This window comes from Drosophila busckii, chromosome X (assembly GCF_011750605.1).
Source record: "Drosophila busckii strain San Diego stock center, stock number 13000-0081.31 chromosome X, ASM1175060v1, whole genome shotgun sequence".
NCBI classification, from domain to species: Eukaryota; Metazoa; Arthropoda; class Insecta; order Diptera; family Drosophilidae; genus Drosophila; species Drosophila busckii.
The window spans coordinates 7242736-7261404 of record NC_046608.1 but is presented as its reverse complement, the minus strand read 5'-3'; the positions used below and the strand labels follow the sequence as shown (position 1 = coordinate 7261404).

The following is an 18669-nucleotide window of genomic DNA, read 5'->3' as shown; positions in this document are numbered from 1 at the left end:
GCTCGGCTGACGGCTGGCGGCTGTTCTATGGGTTAAGTCGCCGCTGGTGGCCACGCTAGGTGTCAGTAACGATTTAGTACGACACGCGGACGCACCTGCTGATTTTTTTTTTTGCATATTTTGTTTGTGGACAAAATCAAAATACAACAGAAGCGAACACAACAAATAAAAATCCCCCAACAAATGCACATTGCTGCCCATGTGTGAGTGTTCAAATGTGTGAGTGTGTGTGTGTGTAATAAATATTTATATATTTAATTTTAAAGAAAGACGCGCCAAAAGAGCAAAAAACAAAAATTAATCAAAATCAAATAAGAGTAATATTGAATACAAATAAATTATAAACAAATGCCTGCCAGAGCTCTTAACCAAAAACAAAAAGTGTTGCGGCTTAACCGGTCTGCTGTAGTTGTTGCTGTTGTTATTGTATTTCTGCGAAATCATTAAAAACAATCAGAGTGCGACAAAACGTTGCCAAAATAATAATAAACCAAATAATCAGGCAAACAAATGCATTAACTTTTGATTTTAATTGTTGTTCTTGTTGTTGTTGTTGCTGCTCCTGGTGTTGATGTTGCTGACTCAATGCAGCTAGAGCAACAGCAACAGTCGAGACCTTAACAACAACAATAATAATAATAATAATTGTGTGGTGTTAATTTGTGACTAATTTTTTGGCTGAGCAACACATGTAAATAAAGTTGATAAGAATAAGAAGAAGAAGTGGCAGCACCGGCAGCAGCAACAGTTGCGACTTCGGCAACATTTGCTATTTGCAACATTGCAACAAATAATTGAAGTTTGTCTTTTTTTGTTTGTTTACTCCGTCAACAGTGCACGCCTTTGAGCGTTTTTGTGTGTGCGTGTCCGTCCGTGTGTGTGAAACAAAAGATTCAAATCAAAATTGATAACAGCTGACTGAGGCAGCGACGGCAGCAGCAGCAGCAGCAGCAACACCACCACCCGCACTTTAACTGCAGCGCAGCAAGCAGAGCAGAGAGACCGTCAAATTGGCGCCGCATAATTTTGAATTGCATTTGGAGCGACGCGCACGCCGAATGCATTTGCATTTGCATTTGCCCAGCGAAGCGGCCGCCACAGCAGCAACAGCCAATACAACAGCAACAGTTGCCTGCAACAGCAGCAGCAGCAACAGCGGCGGCGTCGGCGGCAGCGGCAGCGGCAGCGGCGGCAACATATTATATACGGGCCTAACAGCAACTGGCGGCGACATCTCAGCTGTGGCACCCGTCACTATCGCTGGCCGCCTAACGCGCAACAGCAGCAACAGTGGCGGCAGCAACAGCAACGCCAACGGCAACAGCAATCGCTCCAGCATGGTCACCTCCTCGGCCTCGCCCACTGGGACCAGCTGGTCCACACCAGCAACCGCTGCTGCCGCCGCCGCATCGGCGGCCACAGTTATGTGCGAGGTGCTGCCCTCGAGCAGCGCCAGCGTTGGCAGCAGTTCGCCCACAGGTGGCGCCAGCAACGGCACTGCCAACAGCACGCACAGCGGCAGCAACAACAACAGCAATAGCAACAACAACAACAACAACAATAACAACAACGCAGTGCATCAGGATCTGCTTTGGATGGAGCGCTTCGTGCTCGAGCGGCAACAGGAGTATCCAGGCGAGCTGGGTAAGCAAGCTTAGCGCGTGGCCAGGCTTCTTCTCTCAATCCCTCAAGCCTTCAACACTTTTAGGGCTTTGCTGCTGCGAGTAAATTGATATTAATAATTGTTATTGATATCAACTGCAAGCTGCAGGCCCAGAACTTTCATTTGAAAGCAACAGCAACATATCCCATATCGAATGCATATCCATAAGCTTGAACAATATCAATAACCCCCAAGGCAATTCCTGCATCAAGGCTTAAAATCTCTGCACGCTTGACCAACAAGCAGACAAAAAAAAAATAATTTGAAAACAAGTTTTTTTTTTTTTTTTTTGTGAGTTACCGCATCCTTTCATAAGTTTGCACATCAATGAAATTCAATGATGCCCCAAAAACTGAATGAACTTTGATTTTTGTGTAGCGTGACCCCCAAACGAAATTGAAAATATGTAGTAAAAGTATTAAACAAATTAATTCATGCAGAATCCTCAACACTGCTGCTTCACTTTTATTTTTAATTATAATTCAAATATTGAGAAACGAACAAAAAGCTCAACTCTAAAACTAAGCTTTGATTAGTTAGATTTCTTTTTGATATGTTTTTTTAATAAAATTAGTTCACATATATAGCAAATCACAAATCATATTTATACATACATATTTATTTATTTAATATTAAAATTAATTGCACTTTTCATTTAAATTTTCGTTTTGTCCAATGCGTGACTTAATATTTGACTTATGTTAAAAGATTATGAAACATATGGATTATAAAAAGCAGAACTCAGCAGTTGCTGGCATATACTTAATAACAATTAATTTCTTTTTGTAATATTATTTATTTTGCTCAGGAGCTGTTTAACTGCAGCTTGCTCTTAAATTACGTTTAATAATTTGAATTCTTTTTAAAATTTCAAGCAAAGCTTTTTTTCGTATGCATATATATTTGAGCTAATCTGTTCAAAGCGTTTGTTGCATCGATTTGTTTAATTTAGAGTTTTAAAACATACTAAACTGTAGCTAAATTTGTTGCTTTTTAAAATGAAAACAATGTGCTATTCACTTAAATAATTTTTCAATCCGATCCGATAAAACTTTTGGCTTAACTAGGAAGTCTGTAGAATTTAATTTACTATTTCTATAATTTAGTAAATAATTTATTATTCAATCATTGCTCATCTAGCTACTTTTATAATCCTTGCTGCTTGTTTAAATAAACTGCAAAATTAAATGAAAATAAAATTAGCCAAAACTGTTTGTATTTAGTTTAAAGTTGATCTATGGCCTGGTGTCAGGTTGAAGTTGTCAGCTGTCCTGTCAGTCAGTCAGTCAGTCAGTTGCGTTAATTAATTAATAATGCGTCGCTTGAATGTTTCAACAGATTTTTGAAACGTGCGCGAATGATGAATGAACGAGAGCAATTGTCAAACGGCAATCAATAATTTATAATAAGCGCATAATATAATAAATGAATGTTGAATAATTGAATTCAAAATCTGCTATACTCCATTTTCATTACCATTTCCATTTCCATTTCCATTTGCAGTGCGTACCAGCAATCCTTATTTCCTCTGCTCGGCGCTGCCGACGCACTGGCGTTCGAACAAGACGCTGCCGCTGGCGTTCAAGGTGGTGGCGCTGGCCGATGTGGGCGATGGCACCTATGTGACCATACGGGCTGGCAACGATGAGAACTGCTGTGCGGAGCTGCGCAACTATACGGCGCAGATGAAGAACGGCGTGGCGAAGTTCAATGATTTGCGCTTTGTCGGACGCAGCGGACGAGGTAAGTGCTGCCGCCCCCCTCCCCACAAAAAAGCTTCTCACAAACACTCTTAGAGCGGAAGTTGCCAGAGCAGCGGAAGCGGTTTGATTGACTGATTGAGTGATTGGCCAATAGATGGCGTGTAATGAGCATTTGAGCAGCAAGGCACAATGCAAAAGGATCTCGAGTCGTCACATTAGCCAAACTGCTGTCCCGCTCAATATCTTGGCGCTGGCCTGAGGCCAACATGCAACACGCCAAGCGATCAGCAAATTTATATATATGTAGATATATATATGAAGTTGGGTGTCACGCAAGCTCTTGGCATAATCGATTTGAACCCACCATCAATGCTGGTAATGGGTATTGCTCATGTTACATAGAATTTGCTGCAGCAGCAGCAGCAGCAGCAGCAGTTGGTTAATTAGCTGCAACTGTTGCTCGAACTGCAATTTGGCGGCTCGTGCCGCAAACAGCAGAAACAGAAAAAAGGGCAAGCATTTCATATATATATATATATATATATATATATATATATATATAACATATAATTATTGTTCTAGCCGGAACGTATGGCCGGCATGCAAATAACAAGCTAATGATGTAAAAAGTTAAGCGCTGACCAAATTGTCAACAGCAGCAGCCACGCCCACACTCACCCCCCGCCTCACGCGCCTCATTTAAATACGCGCTTAGGCTAGACATCCTGCCGCGTTTTCTGATTAGATGACAAAGCGTTTGACGTACACAAATTACAACGAAAAAATGAATATACAAAAAACAATGCCATATTTTTGTTTTGGCTTAATTTGTTGAGCTTTGGTGGGCGTGGCATGCCGCCTTGCCGCTTGCCTGGCATTGTCATGCGTCCACAATTTTGATATGTTTTTAATTTTCTACGCTGTCCAGCAGCCAATCACTCAGTCCATCTGTTCGTCCAACAGTTAGTCAGTTAGTCAAGTTGACCAGCGCAGCGTTTATCAATTTAAGCATCGCTTCATATCAGTCGCAGTGCATCTCTCACTGTCGTTCATATCAAAGGACTGTTGACTCTTTACCAAAAAGGATTAAACCCCGCACCCTCTCTCTCAATCGCTTTCTCTCTCTCTCTCTTTGCAAATGAGCGACACGCGCCTTTGGCAATTTTCACATATTTTTGTTTGCTTGGAATTTGTTTTGTGTTTTTAATGAGGATTAGCAGGCAAAAGAGCTCATAAAGTTAAGGATTGAGCACGTGCCTGACATTACTAAAGAAAACATATTTTTGAAATTATTTTTACTTAAATCATTAATATGTTTTAAGTTTAGCAATGATTTTTAAGCTTTTTGCTTAGTTAAGTTTTCTTTTCTTGCTTTTTAGCAATAATTAAGTATGCTGCTTATTTTCCAGTTGAATTTTCTAAAGAAATATTCCAACTTAATGCTTTTTGGCTTAATGAACTTAAGCTGCTGCATTTGTGTATTCTAATTCTAAGTTAGAGTCAGACAATATACGATTAGTACTTAGGAATATAGTAGATGGGCTATAGTTATAGCAAGCAGTTGCTTAAGCAATAATTCAAGTCTCTATATAGAATTGCTAAGCTTTGGAATTTATATAGCTATGAATCTGGTATTCATTATTTTGGCGCAGCAATCCTTTAAAGCTTTAGAGCTAACTACTTAGCTAAGTTTGAGTTTGAATTTGAGTTTGAGTTAAAGCAGGAATTAGTGTTGAGCTTGAGCCGCTTATGTTGCGTTTTGTATTGAAGTAATGACTACGCTCTGCCCCCAGCACCCGCAGCCAATCCCTCAAGCATTGTTCGAATGCGGTTAGAGAGTCAGATGACTAATTAAGATTGCATGGCTCTGGACCAGGGCTGCTGCTGCTGCTCTTACTTTGCATTCTTATTGTTGTTGTTGTTGTTCAGTTATATTGTGGACGAGTGCTCATTACAATTATTATTTTCATAGACATTTAAGTCTTTAGAGCTTGCAAGTCGTTCAATATTTTATCAAAACAACAAAAGGTAGACACTTGTGCGCTTATTAGTGAGTTACCCAAACACACATACATGCTTACACATATGTGCATGTGTGTGTGCTCCAGATAGCAGTTCAATTGAATAATGACTGAAGCTGGGGGTTAACCTTTTGAGAGAAAAGTTTCTACTCTGCAGTTATTTGTTTCATTTCTATGGCCTTTTGTTTTTTGTTTCTGTAGCCTGTGTGTTGATTAATTTGCCTTCAGATTTGACTTTCAAACGCAACTTCCAAACTTCTTGTAATGAAGACATTTGTTCACAAGTCCGATGAGCACGTAGCACGCCAAGTCGAGCAGACAGGACAGAAGACAGCTGAGAGCTAAGAAATGATTTGTGGGTTAATGAACCTGGTATCAAGTTATATATCATAGATATTGCCGTTGCACTGATTTCTCTTTAAGCGCTTGCTACTTAACTATTATTATTATTATTAAAAACATTTAGTTAACTGTATTATTGCTTAAGACAAATGCTCGATGAGAGCGATAGGCGAAGCGGCGAGCGGGCGACGGGGGGATTGCGGCACGTCTGAGGTTTTTGCGGTTACCCATGGGCTCTGCTTGTGCCTTTTGTTGTTATCAGCCTGCAGTTGAGTATACTAGTAACTGGACTGACTACCAAGCACTAGTGAGTTCAACTACAACAGCAACAACTGAAATTCAAACGACAGTTTAACTAAAATTTGCATTGCCTTTAAGGTCTGTGAAAAAAAACAATTATTGATGTTTGTCTGTCAATCGATATTTAGCCTTTTGTGCTCTGCACTTTGGACACGCCCACAAATCGTAAATTGTGTAAACTTGCAGCACATTGTTGCGGCAACGGCGGCGGTAGCTCTACAAATTTTATGACATTTTTGTTTTTTTTTTTTTTTGTTGCGCTGTGCCCACTCATAACCCATTGACGTCGTCCAGGTCAGCCATTCAGAAAGGATCAACTAAATTTATGCCACGAGTTCAAACTAATTTACACACGCCACACGTTTGCAACTCGTCTTTGCAAAACACAACGCACATGCAACACACTGACTCAAAAATAATAATGAATACAATTAAGATAAACATTTGAATGGAGTAAACAGTCTGCTTCAGCAGTTCTATTAGCAAATTGTTTATAGCTAAGTTTAAATTTATCGCTAGGCTTATGCTTATTAAGACATTGGAATTCAAAGTTGCAAGAACCACAAAAATTTGATAGCAACAAACTATTTAGCAACCACTTCCGTATCCGTTTATATGCTTTAAAAATATTTTAATAAATTTCTAGAACTTTTAAATTCTGTCTACAGCAATGTATCCAAAGCTTAGAGCAACGCCTGTTGCACACTTTTGTTGCAAACAGAAAGAGACAGCTAAGGGATACGGTAGCCAATTAGTTGTCGCATAAATCTTTGACTGACTTTTAATGCCTAACACAACAGCGTTAATGTGAGAGAGACTTTTGTTTAACAATTTGCGTTTTGTTTTTGTTTTCTTTGTTGCAGGAAAGAGTTTTACGCTGACCATAACTGTTGCAACGAGCCCGCCACAGGTGGCCACCTATGCCAAAGCCATCAAAGTGACCGTCGACGGGCCGCGGGAGCCGCGCTCCAAGACAAGTAAGTAGCCAACCACAACAACAACAACAACAACAACAATGGACAAAAATGGGCAATGAGCAATTTGAATTTGCACTATGAAGTGCCACCCGCTGCGTTTTCGGTTTCTGCGTCATGTGGCAGACACTTAGAGCGCATTAAACAAATGCCTAATTAATGTAAATAGTTAAGCCGACGCTCGCACTCAAAGTCAGTGCCTAATCATTCATAATCCTTATGCCAGAAGGCGTTTGTTTTTTCCCAAATATTTACAATGTGTGTGGAGAGATGAACGACTTTCAAACATTATGTAGTGTAGTATTTATTTATTTTTTTGTATTTTGTATATGTGTGTGTGTGACAGACATGCGCCATTTTGTTCGCTCACCTGAACTCTTGCCAGCCTGCTCACACACCTGGCCCAAGGTGTCTGATCAACTGCAGCTGGCTCAGCAACTCAACTGAACTCAACTTGCATTGCTTGCTACGCTTTCTGACAATTTTGCGGTTTGCTACGAAAACCCTTTAAGCCAACATACAAACATGTGTCTCTCTCTCTTTCTTTCTTGCTTGCCACTTGTAATCGCATATTGCGCATATGAATTAATTTTTATTTAACTCTCTCTACATCTTTTTTTTTTTATTACTTTGTTTTCGTTAATGCATTTGTAAGTCTTCCCGCTTGAGCCCTTTATAGAGTCTGCTATATATTTAAGTTGTTACTTGAGTTTACCTTGGAGCTTGTGCTAATTACAATTCTTGAAACATCAGTCTTAGGTTTAAGCCATAACTAAATTTCAACATATGCATCGATGTTGTTGGCTTGATAAACTGCACTGCATAATGATTAATTAAAAGTTTCAAATTTGAATTTATATATAATATTCTATTTAAAAGACTTTAATCCTTGGATAGCTTTACTATTTTCAAATGCAGATTACTCCTAGTTTGGCTAAGAGAAGCCAACCCTAGCCCAACTGATATTACTTAATTAAAGTCTAAGTCTTTATAGCAATAGGCTACATAGGTTAAACAGTTATAGCGCTCTACTCTTACTTCTCTTATAGTAGCAGCGCTTTGATCTGTGGCTTGATTTTCAAGTGAAGCTTGCCTAGACTTGTCCAAATTTCTTATGCTTATTGTTTTTGTTTTTTGCAGGCCCACCCGGTGGACCACAGTACCGTGCACTTGGCCTCGGCCAGCGACCGTTCATCGATGGATTTACCAAATCGTTTCACGAGCTGGAAACGCTGCGTCGATCGGCCAAAGTGGCGGCGGCCACAACGGCAGCCGCTGTGGCTGCCACAGCAGTACCAACGGGCAGCGGCGTTGGCGGTGGCGGCGGCGTCGGCGGCTCGCCTATCACAAGCGCAAGCATCGCTCAGCATTTGGGCAGCAATTACTCATCGTCGAATAGTACAATAAATTCGGATTTCCAGGGCTACAAGCCCAACGTGCCACAGCTACAAGGTAAGCCACGAATTTTAGACCCAAACCCTTCTATAAGATTAGCCCTAGCTAATGAAGCTATTAAAGCGTGGATTGTTCACCTGCCTGTCTGTCTGTCTGTCTGTCTGTGCGTCTGTTAGAATTAGAGTGAGCCAATAATATATATTTTTAATTGAGTTAATGAACTGTGCACTGCGCTTCGACGTAAGCTCGATTTATTTTGGGGTATTTATTACATACGTAGGTATAACTTTTAACAATAAAGCGCTAATTTATTTATTTGCCTCAGCGCAAAAGCTTTAAAATAGTTTGTACTGAACTCAGCGCTAAATAAAAACATTAATATATATAGTCAAGCCAATGTGTTTTAGGAGAAAACAAACTATTTGAGTTGGCTATGCACTAAAATTAAAGTTATGACTTAGTTTATATAAATTAATTGACTGACTGAGCGATAAAAAATTAGAATAAATAGGCTTATGAGACTTTTAATAAGCATTTTGTATTTCATTTGATCAATTAAGAAATTCTTAGAGAAAGTTATAGGCAAAAAACCAAAGCTGCTTTTTTAATTTCCAATTTTGAACAGCTATAGCTCAGCTAAAAAAAATGCAGGCGTCGAAAACACAAATAAAATTAGTATAAAAATGTATGATTTAAATATTATTTGGCGAATTTTAAGAGTTTTATGCCTTACTAGACTCGTAAGCTGCAGCTGAACAAAACTGCATTCAAATTAAGTTGTAAAATTTTCGTTATTTTGGCAAAAAACAAAAAATCGCTAAAAATTTAAAGTTGTAAAATTGAAAATGCAATGATGCAACTTTGTTGATAGCAACCATTCGAGCATAAAATGCTATATCGTATAAATATCGTATAAGTTTTGACCAAGTTATGACTAAAAAGCCAATGCTGCTGACTTGTGTTTTGTTTTATTTATTTCATTTGATTAGTTTATATTTTTTTTGACAAATTTATGCACAACACTGTCGACTGCACTACTATATAATATATATATACGATATAGCGCGTAATGTATTAAATGCTTGTATTTAATGCCATTGCATTAATAATGTAAAAATTAAATTAACTTGTTAATTGTCGATTGCGCACACTCGATAATAAATAAATAAAATAAAGTGCCAAATGCACAGACAGACATTAAGCCATATCTCTAGCTTGTAGGGCAGGGAGTCGCGAGTGCTGAGGGGGGGACACGTGACTGAGTCACTGTTAAATGAATCAGCGTCACAAGCTTTTAAAACTAGACGCTTCTTACCAACATTAAGCGTAGCTTATGCTAATTAATTTATGAATTTTATAGAAAGACAACACAGAGAGAGGGGCAGCTATAGTTTTTGCATATGTAACTAACAAGCTCTGGCCCCAAAACGCTACAACATAAAGAAAACTTTGGCGCAACATATGACACATCGTCAATATAATACTGACAATTAGCCAATACAGCAACAAATACTATGCAATCAATATACAAGACGCTGCTTGCTGATTTTATTTGCTGCTCTTTGTTTTTGTTGCTCATTTTTTTTTTTTTTTTTGAAAGAAACCGAAAACCGGAAATACCCCACACATTGATTCAAAAGACGCATCGCAAAATTAAAAATTTAAAGATCACAGCGCACGTTTAGGCGACTTTAAACTGCTGTTGTTGTTGTTGTTGTTGCTGTTGCTGCTCTGCTAAAAAGTCAAAGCTATAAATATATAAATGTGGCGCTTAAGCCGTTTATTTACGCAACAAAACAAAAGCGCAAAATTATTATAAATTTATTTTCAACGGAAATCATTGGGAAATTCCACGAAATTCGTAGGCGCTAAATAACGCACGCAAATTTCGGGTTTGAGAACAAAAAGTGAAGCTGAATTAGCGTTAAGTAAATAGATGCATACTTATTGTTAGTTATAAAATATAAATTTCAAATAAATTACAGCAGTTGATTCACAGACAGGAAATGCAAAACATTTAAATGGTGGACTAGTGTAACTTGCTCTCTTTTGTTTATAAGCATATTGCATTGATTGAAAATAAATAAACAATTCTACCTCTAAGCGTTGTCTTGCCACAAACTTCTTGCAATGGATTTGGAGTCTGCTTAACACGCTCTGCTCTTTTCATTTATAAACAAATGTTACATTGTAGCATTAAATTGTTATCAAATTAAAAACTGAATATCGCATAGCATAAATTTAAATTTAATAACTGCTTCCAAGGCATAAGCTTGACTTGAAGCATGCTTCAAATATGTGTGTGCAACACTTTTGGCCTGTGGCAGCCGCAGCCGCAGCCTCTGTCGCTGTCGCTGCCTTCGTGTTGCAACAAATTGCGTTCATTAAAATTTTTGAGCAAAATGGTTTAATTTGTTTTGTTTTTGTTGTTGTTTGCTCAATATGTAAATGCACAACAGTTGGACTTATCGCTGGGGCCTAAGCCAGGCTTGAGCCCTTACGTGGTGCGTTGTCTTTTTTGTTTTGTATTTAGTTTTTGGTTTTTTGTGAGGCGAAGCCACAAATCAATCCAAATGCGGTTGTGCAGCTGTTGCTGCAACCACGGGCTGCTTGCAATGTGAAGTTGCGAGCTGCAAGATGCATGCAGCAGCAGCAGCAGCAACAAGAACAGCAACAACAACAATGTCAACGCAGCGTACTTACTTTGAAATGAAATCTTGTTGGCCCATAAAACGCCAACTGTGGCCAACTTGGTTTGCCACCAAAGCCCCAAAAGCCAAACTTTAACCGCAAACTCACTTCCGTTTCGAGTTGACGCGCCACATTGTTGTTGCTGCCACATTTTTTTGTTGTTGCTGTTGTTGTAGTAGCCATTTTGCATTAACAGCAGCAAAAAAAAAACAACAACAACAACATCAGACTGTACATATTGGAGTACATCTGAGTTGCGCCAGTGGGCGGCTTAAAGTGGGGGGGGGGCAGTGGCACTTTAATTAACATTACTATTGGGCCGCTGTCACGTTCTTAATGAGCTGCCAAGATGGCGACAGCGACAGAAAAGTCTGTGAGAAATTAGAACGGTAAAGCTTAAGCGGGTGGTGCAGGGGGGGGGGTCAACAAGCTGCCGGCAATTATTAGCCCCGTCTGTGGTTTGCTTGCTTATTTTATTTTCATGTCTTTTCTTTTTCTTTTTCGTCTGCGTTTTGTTTTGTGTTCGCAAAAGAGCAGCACAGCTCGCTTGGTGTTCGATGCTCTTCTGACTTGCGCTTGATTGCACGTCAAACGGATATGGAATATGGCCAATAGCGTAAATCGCAGATATCCGGCCAATGTGCGAGAGTGAGGGACAAGCGCAAAAGCGAGCGCAAAAAGAAAAAGAAGCTCATTTTAAAAATTGTGTATAGGACTCGAAAGTGGCAAAAGCATGGGCGCAGTGGGAGTGGCAGTGGGAGCTTCATTTCAGCGCGAGTTTCATTTCCAACCAAGTGGCAAGTGGGAAAAGCTGCAGAAAATTCGTGGCCGCAATTTCTGAAATTCCAGTTACTAGAATCAGTAGCACTTGGCTATGCCCTAAATTAAATATTCCACATAGATTGCTTCGCAATGAATTAAAACATTTCCACTTGCGATAATTCCATTTGTTAATATTGATTTTGTGTTTTTTTCTATTGCATTAACAATTAATATATAAATAGCTTATGTTCTGAACAACTCTATTTATTATTTTTTGCCAGCCAAGCTGCACATCAGCTAAGAGTTGAGCCGCCACTTGCTACTTAATTAGCTATGACATAGTTAATATTGCGTATACGCAACGTGCATCCGCAATTACTGTCAACATGAGTGACATTAATGAATGGACTATGCGCCATGCACTACCCTACCACTAGCTAAATTACAATTGCAGTTTTTCAATTTACACATTCTTCCACGTGCCCCCCAGCCCAGGCCAAGTATCCAAGTCCAGGCCTGGGCCCAGCCCTCAAGCCAGAGCTATTATACGCCCAGTTTGCTTTCATTCTGGCCGTTTCGCTTCATTGCTAACTCGCTAACTTGCGAGTTGCCGCAGTTGCCAGTTGCAAGTTGTGTGTGTGTGGTGCCCTCAGATTACGCTCCACCTACTTCTCCTCCTCTCTTCTTCGTTTGCTTCAATGCAATTTGCGCCTTAATTGAAACATTAAAATGTGATAAGTGGCGGGTGAAATGTTGCATACATGCAATTTACTTCATGCCACCTACCACAGTGGCATGGAACCCTTCGGTTTTGCATTTCAGTGTGTGGAAATATGTGTGTGACGTTTGAAGCTTCGTTGATAGCTGCAAGTAAGTTTCAACCAAATTAGTTTTTATTCAATTTACAAGCAATTTATTTGGAATTGAGTTGTCATAGTTCTTTATAAAAAAATTGCACAAATTCCAAGCTAAATTTTCTCAAATCCTTTCCGTAAGTCCTTTTACCTGTTTAGATGTCATGCCCTTAATAGAAGCAACATCAGCAGCAGCACTTTCTAATGAATTTGATTAATTAAGCGACATTTTTGGCGCTTGCTAAGATTCAAACTTCCGTTTGTTGTTGCTGCTTTCTTGGACCTGCTGGCTTATATAATTAATCAAAATATGCTTGCGACATAATGTCAAACATTGGACGCCCTGTTGTTAGCAGCCGTTGCCCGTGGAAATGCCTTGGAATTTTCCTTGCCAATTTTGTTCAACTGATAGCGTGAGCAAGGGTTAAGGCCAAACGCCAAAAGGCACGCGTAGGCATAAGCTGTGGCGTGAGCAGGGATGGGTGAAGAGCAGCGCAGGATGCGACGCACACACACACACACACTCGTGGGCGTGTATGTAGCGAACGCATATGAAAATTATTTTTCAATTATCCTGTTCGCCTGTAGACGGCCACGCCCATGTGTGCTTGTGACAAGTGCCGCAGTGGGGGCGGCAGCGCTTGATACAAAGAAAGCAAGAGAGGGGGAAAGTATTTTATGTTAATTGGTCAGCCATGCACAAAAACAAATAAGGCGATAGAAGAGTTAAATAAATAAAGTATATTTTGCTTGCCATTCCAAAGTTAAGCAGTATTTAGTGATGGGTAAATATCGATTGCTTCAATTTGATTTTTCTCAAAGCAGGCAGCTTTTTTCCTTAGCAGCTCCGCAGCATTGATCAACACAGCTGGCAATTTGATACATGTTGCCAGGCTAAGCAAATGTTGCGAACAAGAAGTGTTGTGAAATGTTCTCTATTTAAAGTGCAATTTGGTAAACTTAAATATCGAATTTGTCTGTTTGTTTATTTATAGAATCCGATCTGATTGGCGCCTCCGAATGGACGGGCACAAGCAACTCCGGTGCGTACAGCGTAGGCGTGCCTTACACACAGCACTCGCACTCGCACTCCCACGCCCATTCGCACTCACACTTGCATTCGCATTCGCATACACACACACATGCGTTGCAGCATCAAATGGCGCTGCCACCGCCGCCACCGCCACCCGCAGCAGCGCCCGTGCCTGTGCCCGTGGGCAATGCGTCGGCCATGAATCATTATGTGAGCGCCGCCATGGCTGGCTATGACTCTACCACGCTGGAGGCCAGCAACTATCATCTGTCCACGGTGCTGCCCGACATGCATGGCTTCTCCGCCGATCCGTATCAGACAGCAGCGGCCAGCGGCTACGGCAGCGCTGGCTCCAAGTCCGAACTGGAGACACTTAACGCCGGCTACGGCGCCACGCCATCTGCCTATAACAATGCCTGGTCCAATGGCTACAACAACTATCAGTATGGCAGCTGCTCGGCGACGGCGGCGCAATACGGCGGAGTTGCTGGACATGGTGCTGCCGGGCCGCCGCCGCCGCCTGTGGTCGTCTATCCGCAGCTGTACTCCACAGTCAATCAGAATCAAATCCACCTGCATCTGCACAGCAGCGAAAAGCTGGAGCAGTACCTAGCCAATGACCAGCAGCTGACGCTAAGCTCCCTCACCGGCAATCGATCCAGCATTGAGATTGTAGGCGCCACTGGCGTCACTTTGGGCGAGCAGGAGCAGCATGCAGCTGTGGCTGTAGCCGAGCAGGCGGCCGAGGGTGCCTATCATCTGCATCATCATCATCATCAACAGCAGCAGCAGCAGCAGCAGCAGCAGCAACAGCACGAGGCGCAGCGACAATTGGAGGCGCAACAACAGCAGCAGCAGCAACATCAGAGCGATGTAAGCAGCGAAGTGTGGCGCCCCTATTGACACAATATCATAGCCGCCACTGCTCCACATGTCGCCACCCGCACCTTGTTGCATATAGAACTGAACTAATTTACTGTAAATTTTAAAACGCGCTTTACTACAATTTATTTGTTTTTTTTTTTATAACAATTTTTTTTTAAAGCTACAGTACGCACTTGCTAATAGCATATAAATGAATTTATATATGTTTAATCTTTTTTTTTATAGCAACATAAGCTCTTTGTATATAATATAACATTATGTGTATGTATATGTGTATGTATTAATTATAAATAATTGCATCTGTATGTTAATGCTCACCCTAAGCGCTGATTAAGCACAAGTATACAAAGAACACACTCATATATGAGTATATAGTACATATATATATATACGATATATTAATATAAACAAATATTTTTTTGCCTACCTCCTAAGTCCAATAGTTGTTTATAAAGATCGCACAACTTTATTCAATTAGTAAAACATGAAAGTAACAAAAAAAAACAAAAGCAATTTCTTTGTTATTTTGTTTAAAATCTAAAACAGTAAAAGCAGACTTTAAATAAAGTTATCGTATTTATTTAAAAACAAATATTTTTTTTAATCCCCATGCAAACAAAAACAATGTGTAGTGTATGTTTATTTATATAACATAGTGTTGTTGTTAAGTATACAAGCCGTTGCAATTATGCAAAACTAAAAACCACAAAAAGCTAAGCAAAAGATAAAATGCAACAACAACGGATAATTATACGCATATTTTAGTAGCAACAAACAACAACAAAAACAATTGCAAAAATCATGAATTTTGAATGAAGCCTTAAAAATGCGCGTAAATAAATTATGATACAAACATTGCAACAAAAACCACAAAACCAAGACCCCCCCTCACCCCACACCACGCCCCGCAGCGCTCACTTTGGCCGTGGCACTAATGTTGTTGCCGCCCTTAGCCACTACTTAGTTACACAGTTAGTTTTGGAGCTACCAGCAACATGCATCTCGGGATGGCTGGCTGGCTGGCTGGACGGATGGATGCACGACTTGATGTGATGGCTCTCACTCTCGCTCGCGCTCTATCTCTCTCTCTGCTGATCGTGCAGCGTGTAAAGTTGTTGCTAGTGTTGTTACTGCGGTTTCCCATGGCATAAATAAATTGAACACCCCGTCCGCGGTTGTTGTTGCAACTGCGTTTGGCCCCCCCCACACACCACACACCTCTTGTAGGTGCAAAGATTTTTTATCTTTATTGCTGTTGTTGTTGCTGCTGCTGCTGCTGCTGTTGTTGCTGACGATGCAATCAAGTGTTAAATTGCAAAAGACATTGTCATTGTCGGCGTCAAAACTAAGCGCAAATACATACATACAGCTTACATATATACACACGTTCGAGAAACTCTAGCCCAGACCAGTGCCAGAAGTGAAGCCCCCCAATCCAATCCAATCCAATACAGGCCGCTCTCCACAAGCTTTAAGCCAGGCAGCAAGCCGAGAGTTACAGTTGACAAAGCAACAGCAACAGCAACAGCAACCGATCGTTCTCGTTTGCTCGTTGTTCTTTGGATCCATTCGGCATGCGCCCCCAAAACCCCAAGCCAGGCAACATGGCAACTTGGCAACATGATGATGACAAACAAGAAGCCCGACACACGCACCAATGTTGCAGCAAATGAAGCTGCAGCTTGCAACGAGCTAAAGGAACTCTAGATTCAGTTCAGTTATGTACGTAAGTGATCCGCAGCGTTCCGTCATATTCTTCGCCTGTCGCTTGACTTGCTCATCCACAACACACTGCAACAAATACTTGAGCAGGTAAGAAAGCAACTCATTTTGTTTTAATTTTAAATATGCTTTATTTATGTATAAGTATTAAAAAAGTTTAAACAATCTAAACTTATGATGCATAATTTAATTTAATGTTCTTATTATACTTATATTTGAACTACACATATTTTAAAAATACATTTCTTGAACATTTCTGTAGTAGCTTAAGCCCTAATTTAACATGTTTTTTATTAATACTTGTTTTTTATTTTTACAACCAGACTTTTCTCTCAGCGCATGCAAATTCAATCAGCTTGTGGTAACCGCAGCACAAAAGCTGAAACAGAAACGCACAGAACTTTGTCAGTAGTTTATGATGAGCGACTTGAATTACCTAAAGCGCTATACAATATATCAATATGGATACATGTTTACCTGACTGGCTTAGCCCTAGCTTCATTGTTGGCCCGTTGACTAATTAACTCGCTCTTGCTTTTGCGCTCCCTCTCGACCTTTGGAAGCGCGGCTTGAAAACAACGCCAGCCAGTCAGTCAGTTCGTCCGTCAATCTGGCACTGATTGAAGGCTTGTGCGGTCCCGTTGCAAGCTACAGGAGGCTACCGTATTCATTGGCATTGCCAGCTCCACGTGGACTCGTATCTATGCGGCACCCTACCGGGTGGTCCTGTCATCAAGTTACAAGCAAGTTGAAACTAGATACATCAGAGGCGTAGGCAGCATGAATGAAATGATTAAAGTCTGGGCCAGCAACTATTGGAGTCTATTAATGAAAGTTGCAGCATGCACTTAACCTAAATTATACTGCTTAGCTTTAAATCAAAACAATTTTGTATATTTAAATGAATTTGCTTATGCAGCCAGCTTAATTTTAAATTAATTATTTCTAAAATACAGTCATTTTTTTTGGAGTGAATATTGAATATTCATATTTCAATTGAAAAAAAACACGATTCATAGACTCAGATTTTTATAAGCACACATGAATCATTTTGGGTATTATTAAAAATTAACTCTTGAAAAGTTGCACTAGCGCTTAGTAAGCTTGAATTCATTAACTAAGACTTTTGGCCAAGTTGGCGAGCAAGCAAAAGAGTGAGAAAGAAGACGCCAAAAAAAAAAACAACAACAAAAAAATAACTTAAAAGCAGACCAAACAAATGAAAAGCTGTTTGGGCAAACTTTTGATGTGCTCATGTATTTGTAGAATCGGTTTTAAGTAGCGCAACGCAATCACTAAGCCGACGTAATGATGGTTGGGAGTGTGAAAGAGAGTGGAGCTTGCCATCTCGCTCATGCTCCAGCAATAGCAACATTTAGCAACAAACGAGCTGAAACGGAGTTCGGGTTGGGGTTAACAAACAGCAGCAGCAGTAACAGCAACAACAACGAGAGCTGCATATAAGAAAAACAAATCATAAAGCAAGCGCCAAGCTCCACCCACAAGCAAAAACAAAAACGAAAAACAAAAGCAAATACAAATACAAATACAAACAAACGTTTACCTGCAGATACCTATAAAAAAATATGCGACAGCAACAGCGACAACGTTGCCACCCATAAAAAAGAGAGCGGCCGACTGAAGAGCACACAGCAGTTGCCAGCGCGCGCTGACAAAGAGAGCGCGCTTGGAAAAGTAAGAGTGTAGCCCTGGGCTTATCAACAGTCTGTTTAGTGGAAAATAAACAGTGCGCAAGGTCACGGTAAAAGTAATTCAAACAAATTAATTCTAATATATATGTATATCTAATCATAGCTTTAAGCTGAAAGCATTTACAATTTCACAACAATTTATGCAGTTTAGCTTTGCTAACTAGGGTAGATTCCCCATGCTGCTGCCGCTGCGTTATGGAAATTACTATTAGGAATCAATTAATTACCGGCGTGTGACAGACAGCTTAAAATAGATTAAAAGTTTCCCTCAGCTTCATGCAGATTTCGCGAGTTGCGATCTCAAGCTCTCGCACCTTTTGACGTGCGCTTGCGCTCTTCAATACAAGCTCATGCGCTATCTCGCTCGCACACTCAGCTGACAGCTGGTTGTGTATTCAGCAATTGCTCACGCTTGAGGCTCGAAGAGAGCAGTTAACATGAATTTGTGTGTGATTCATGCTGGAATCGCTGGGTTTTTGGCCAATTTTAGTTGACGTTGGTCAAAGCTGCGGCTAACAGCCCGGGCTTTACTCGATTAAACGTTAGCAACAATTGAGTTGGTTTATGCATATGTATATATATAACTGCTGATAAGCTCAAGCATATATAGTA

At 40.3% G+C, this 18669-nt stretch overlaps 1 protein-coding gene across 1 annotated transcript; it reads left to right on the top strand.

Annotated features, from left to right (window-relative positions):
• The first annotated feature begins 1337 nt into the window (after positions 1–1337).
• On the top strand, positions 1338–14724 carry LOC108605361 (protein lozenge). Its single transcript, XM_017995030.1, has 5 exons — positions 1338–1644; positions 3167–3406; positions 6893–7006; positions 8144–8455; positions 13701–14724. The coding sequence occupies exons 1-5, from the start codon at positions 1338–1340 to the stop codon at positions 14639–14641; spliced, it is 1914 nt and encodes a 637-aa protein (XP_017850519.1). The 3' UTR covers positions 14642–14724.
• The last annotated feature ends 3945 nt before the right edge of the window (positions 14725–18669 follow it).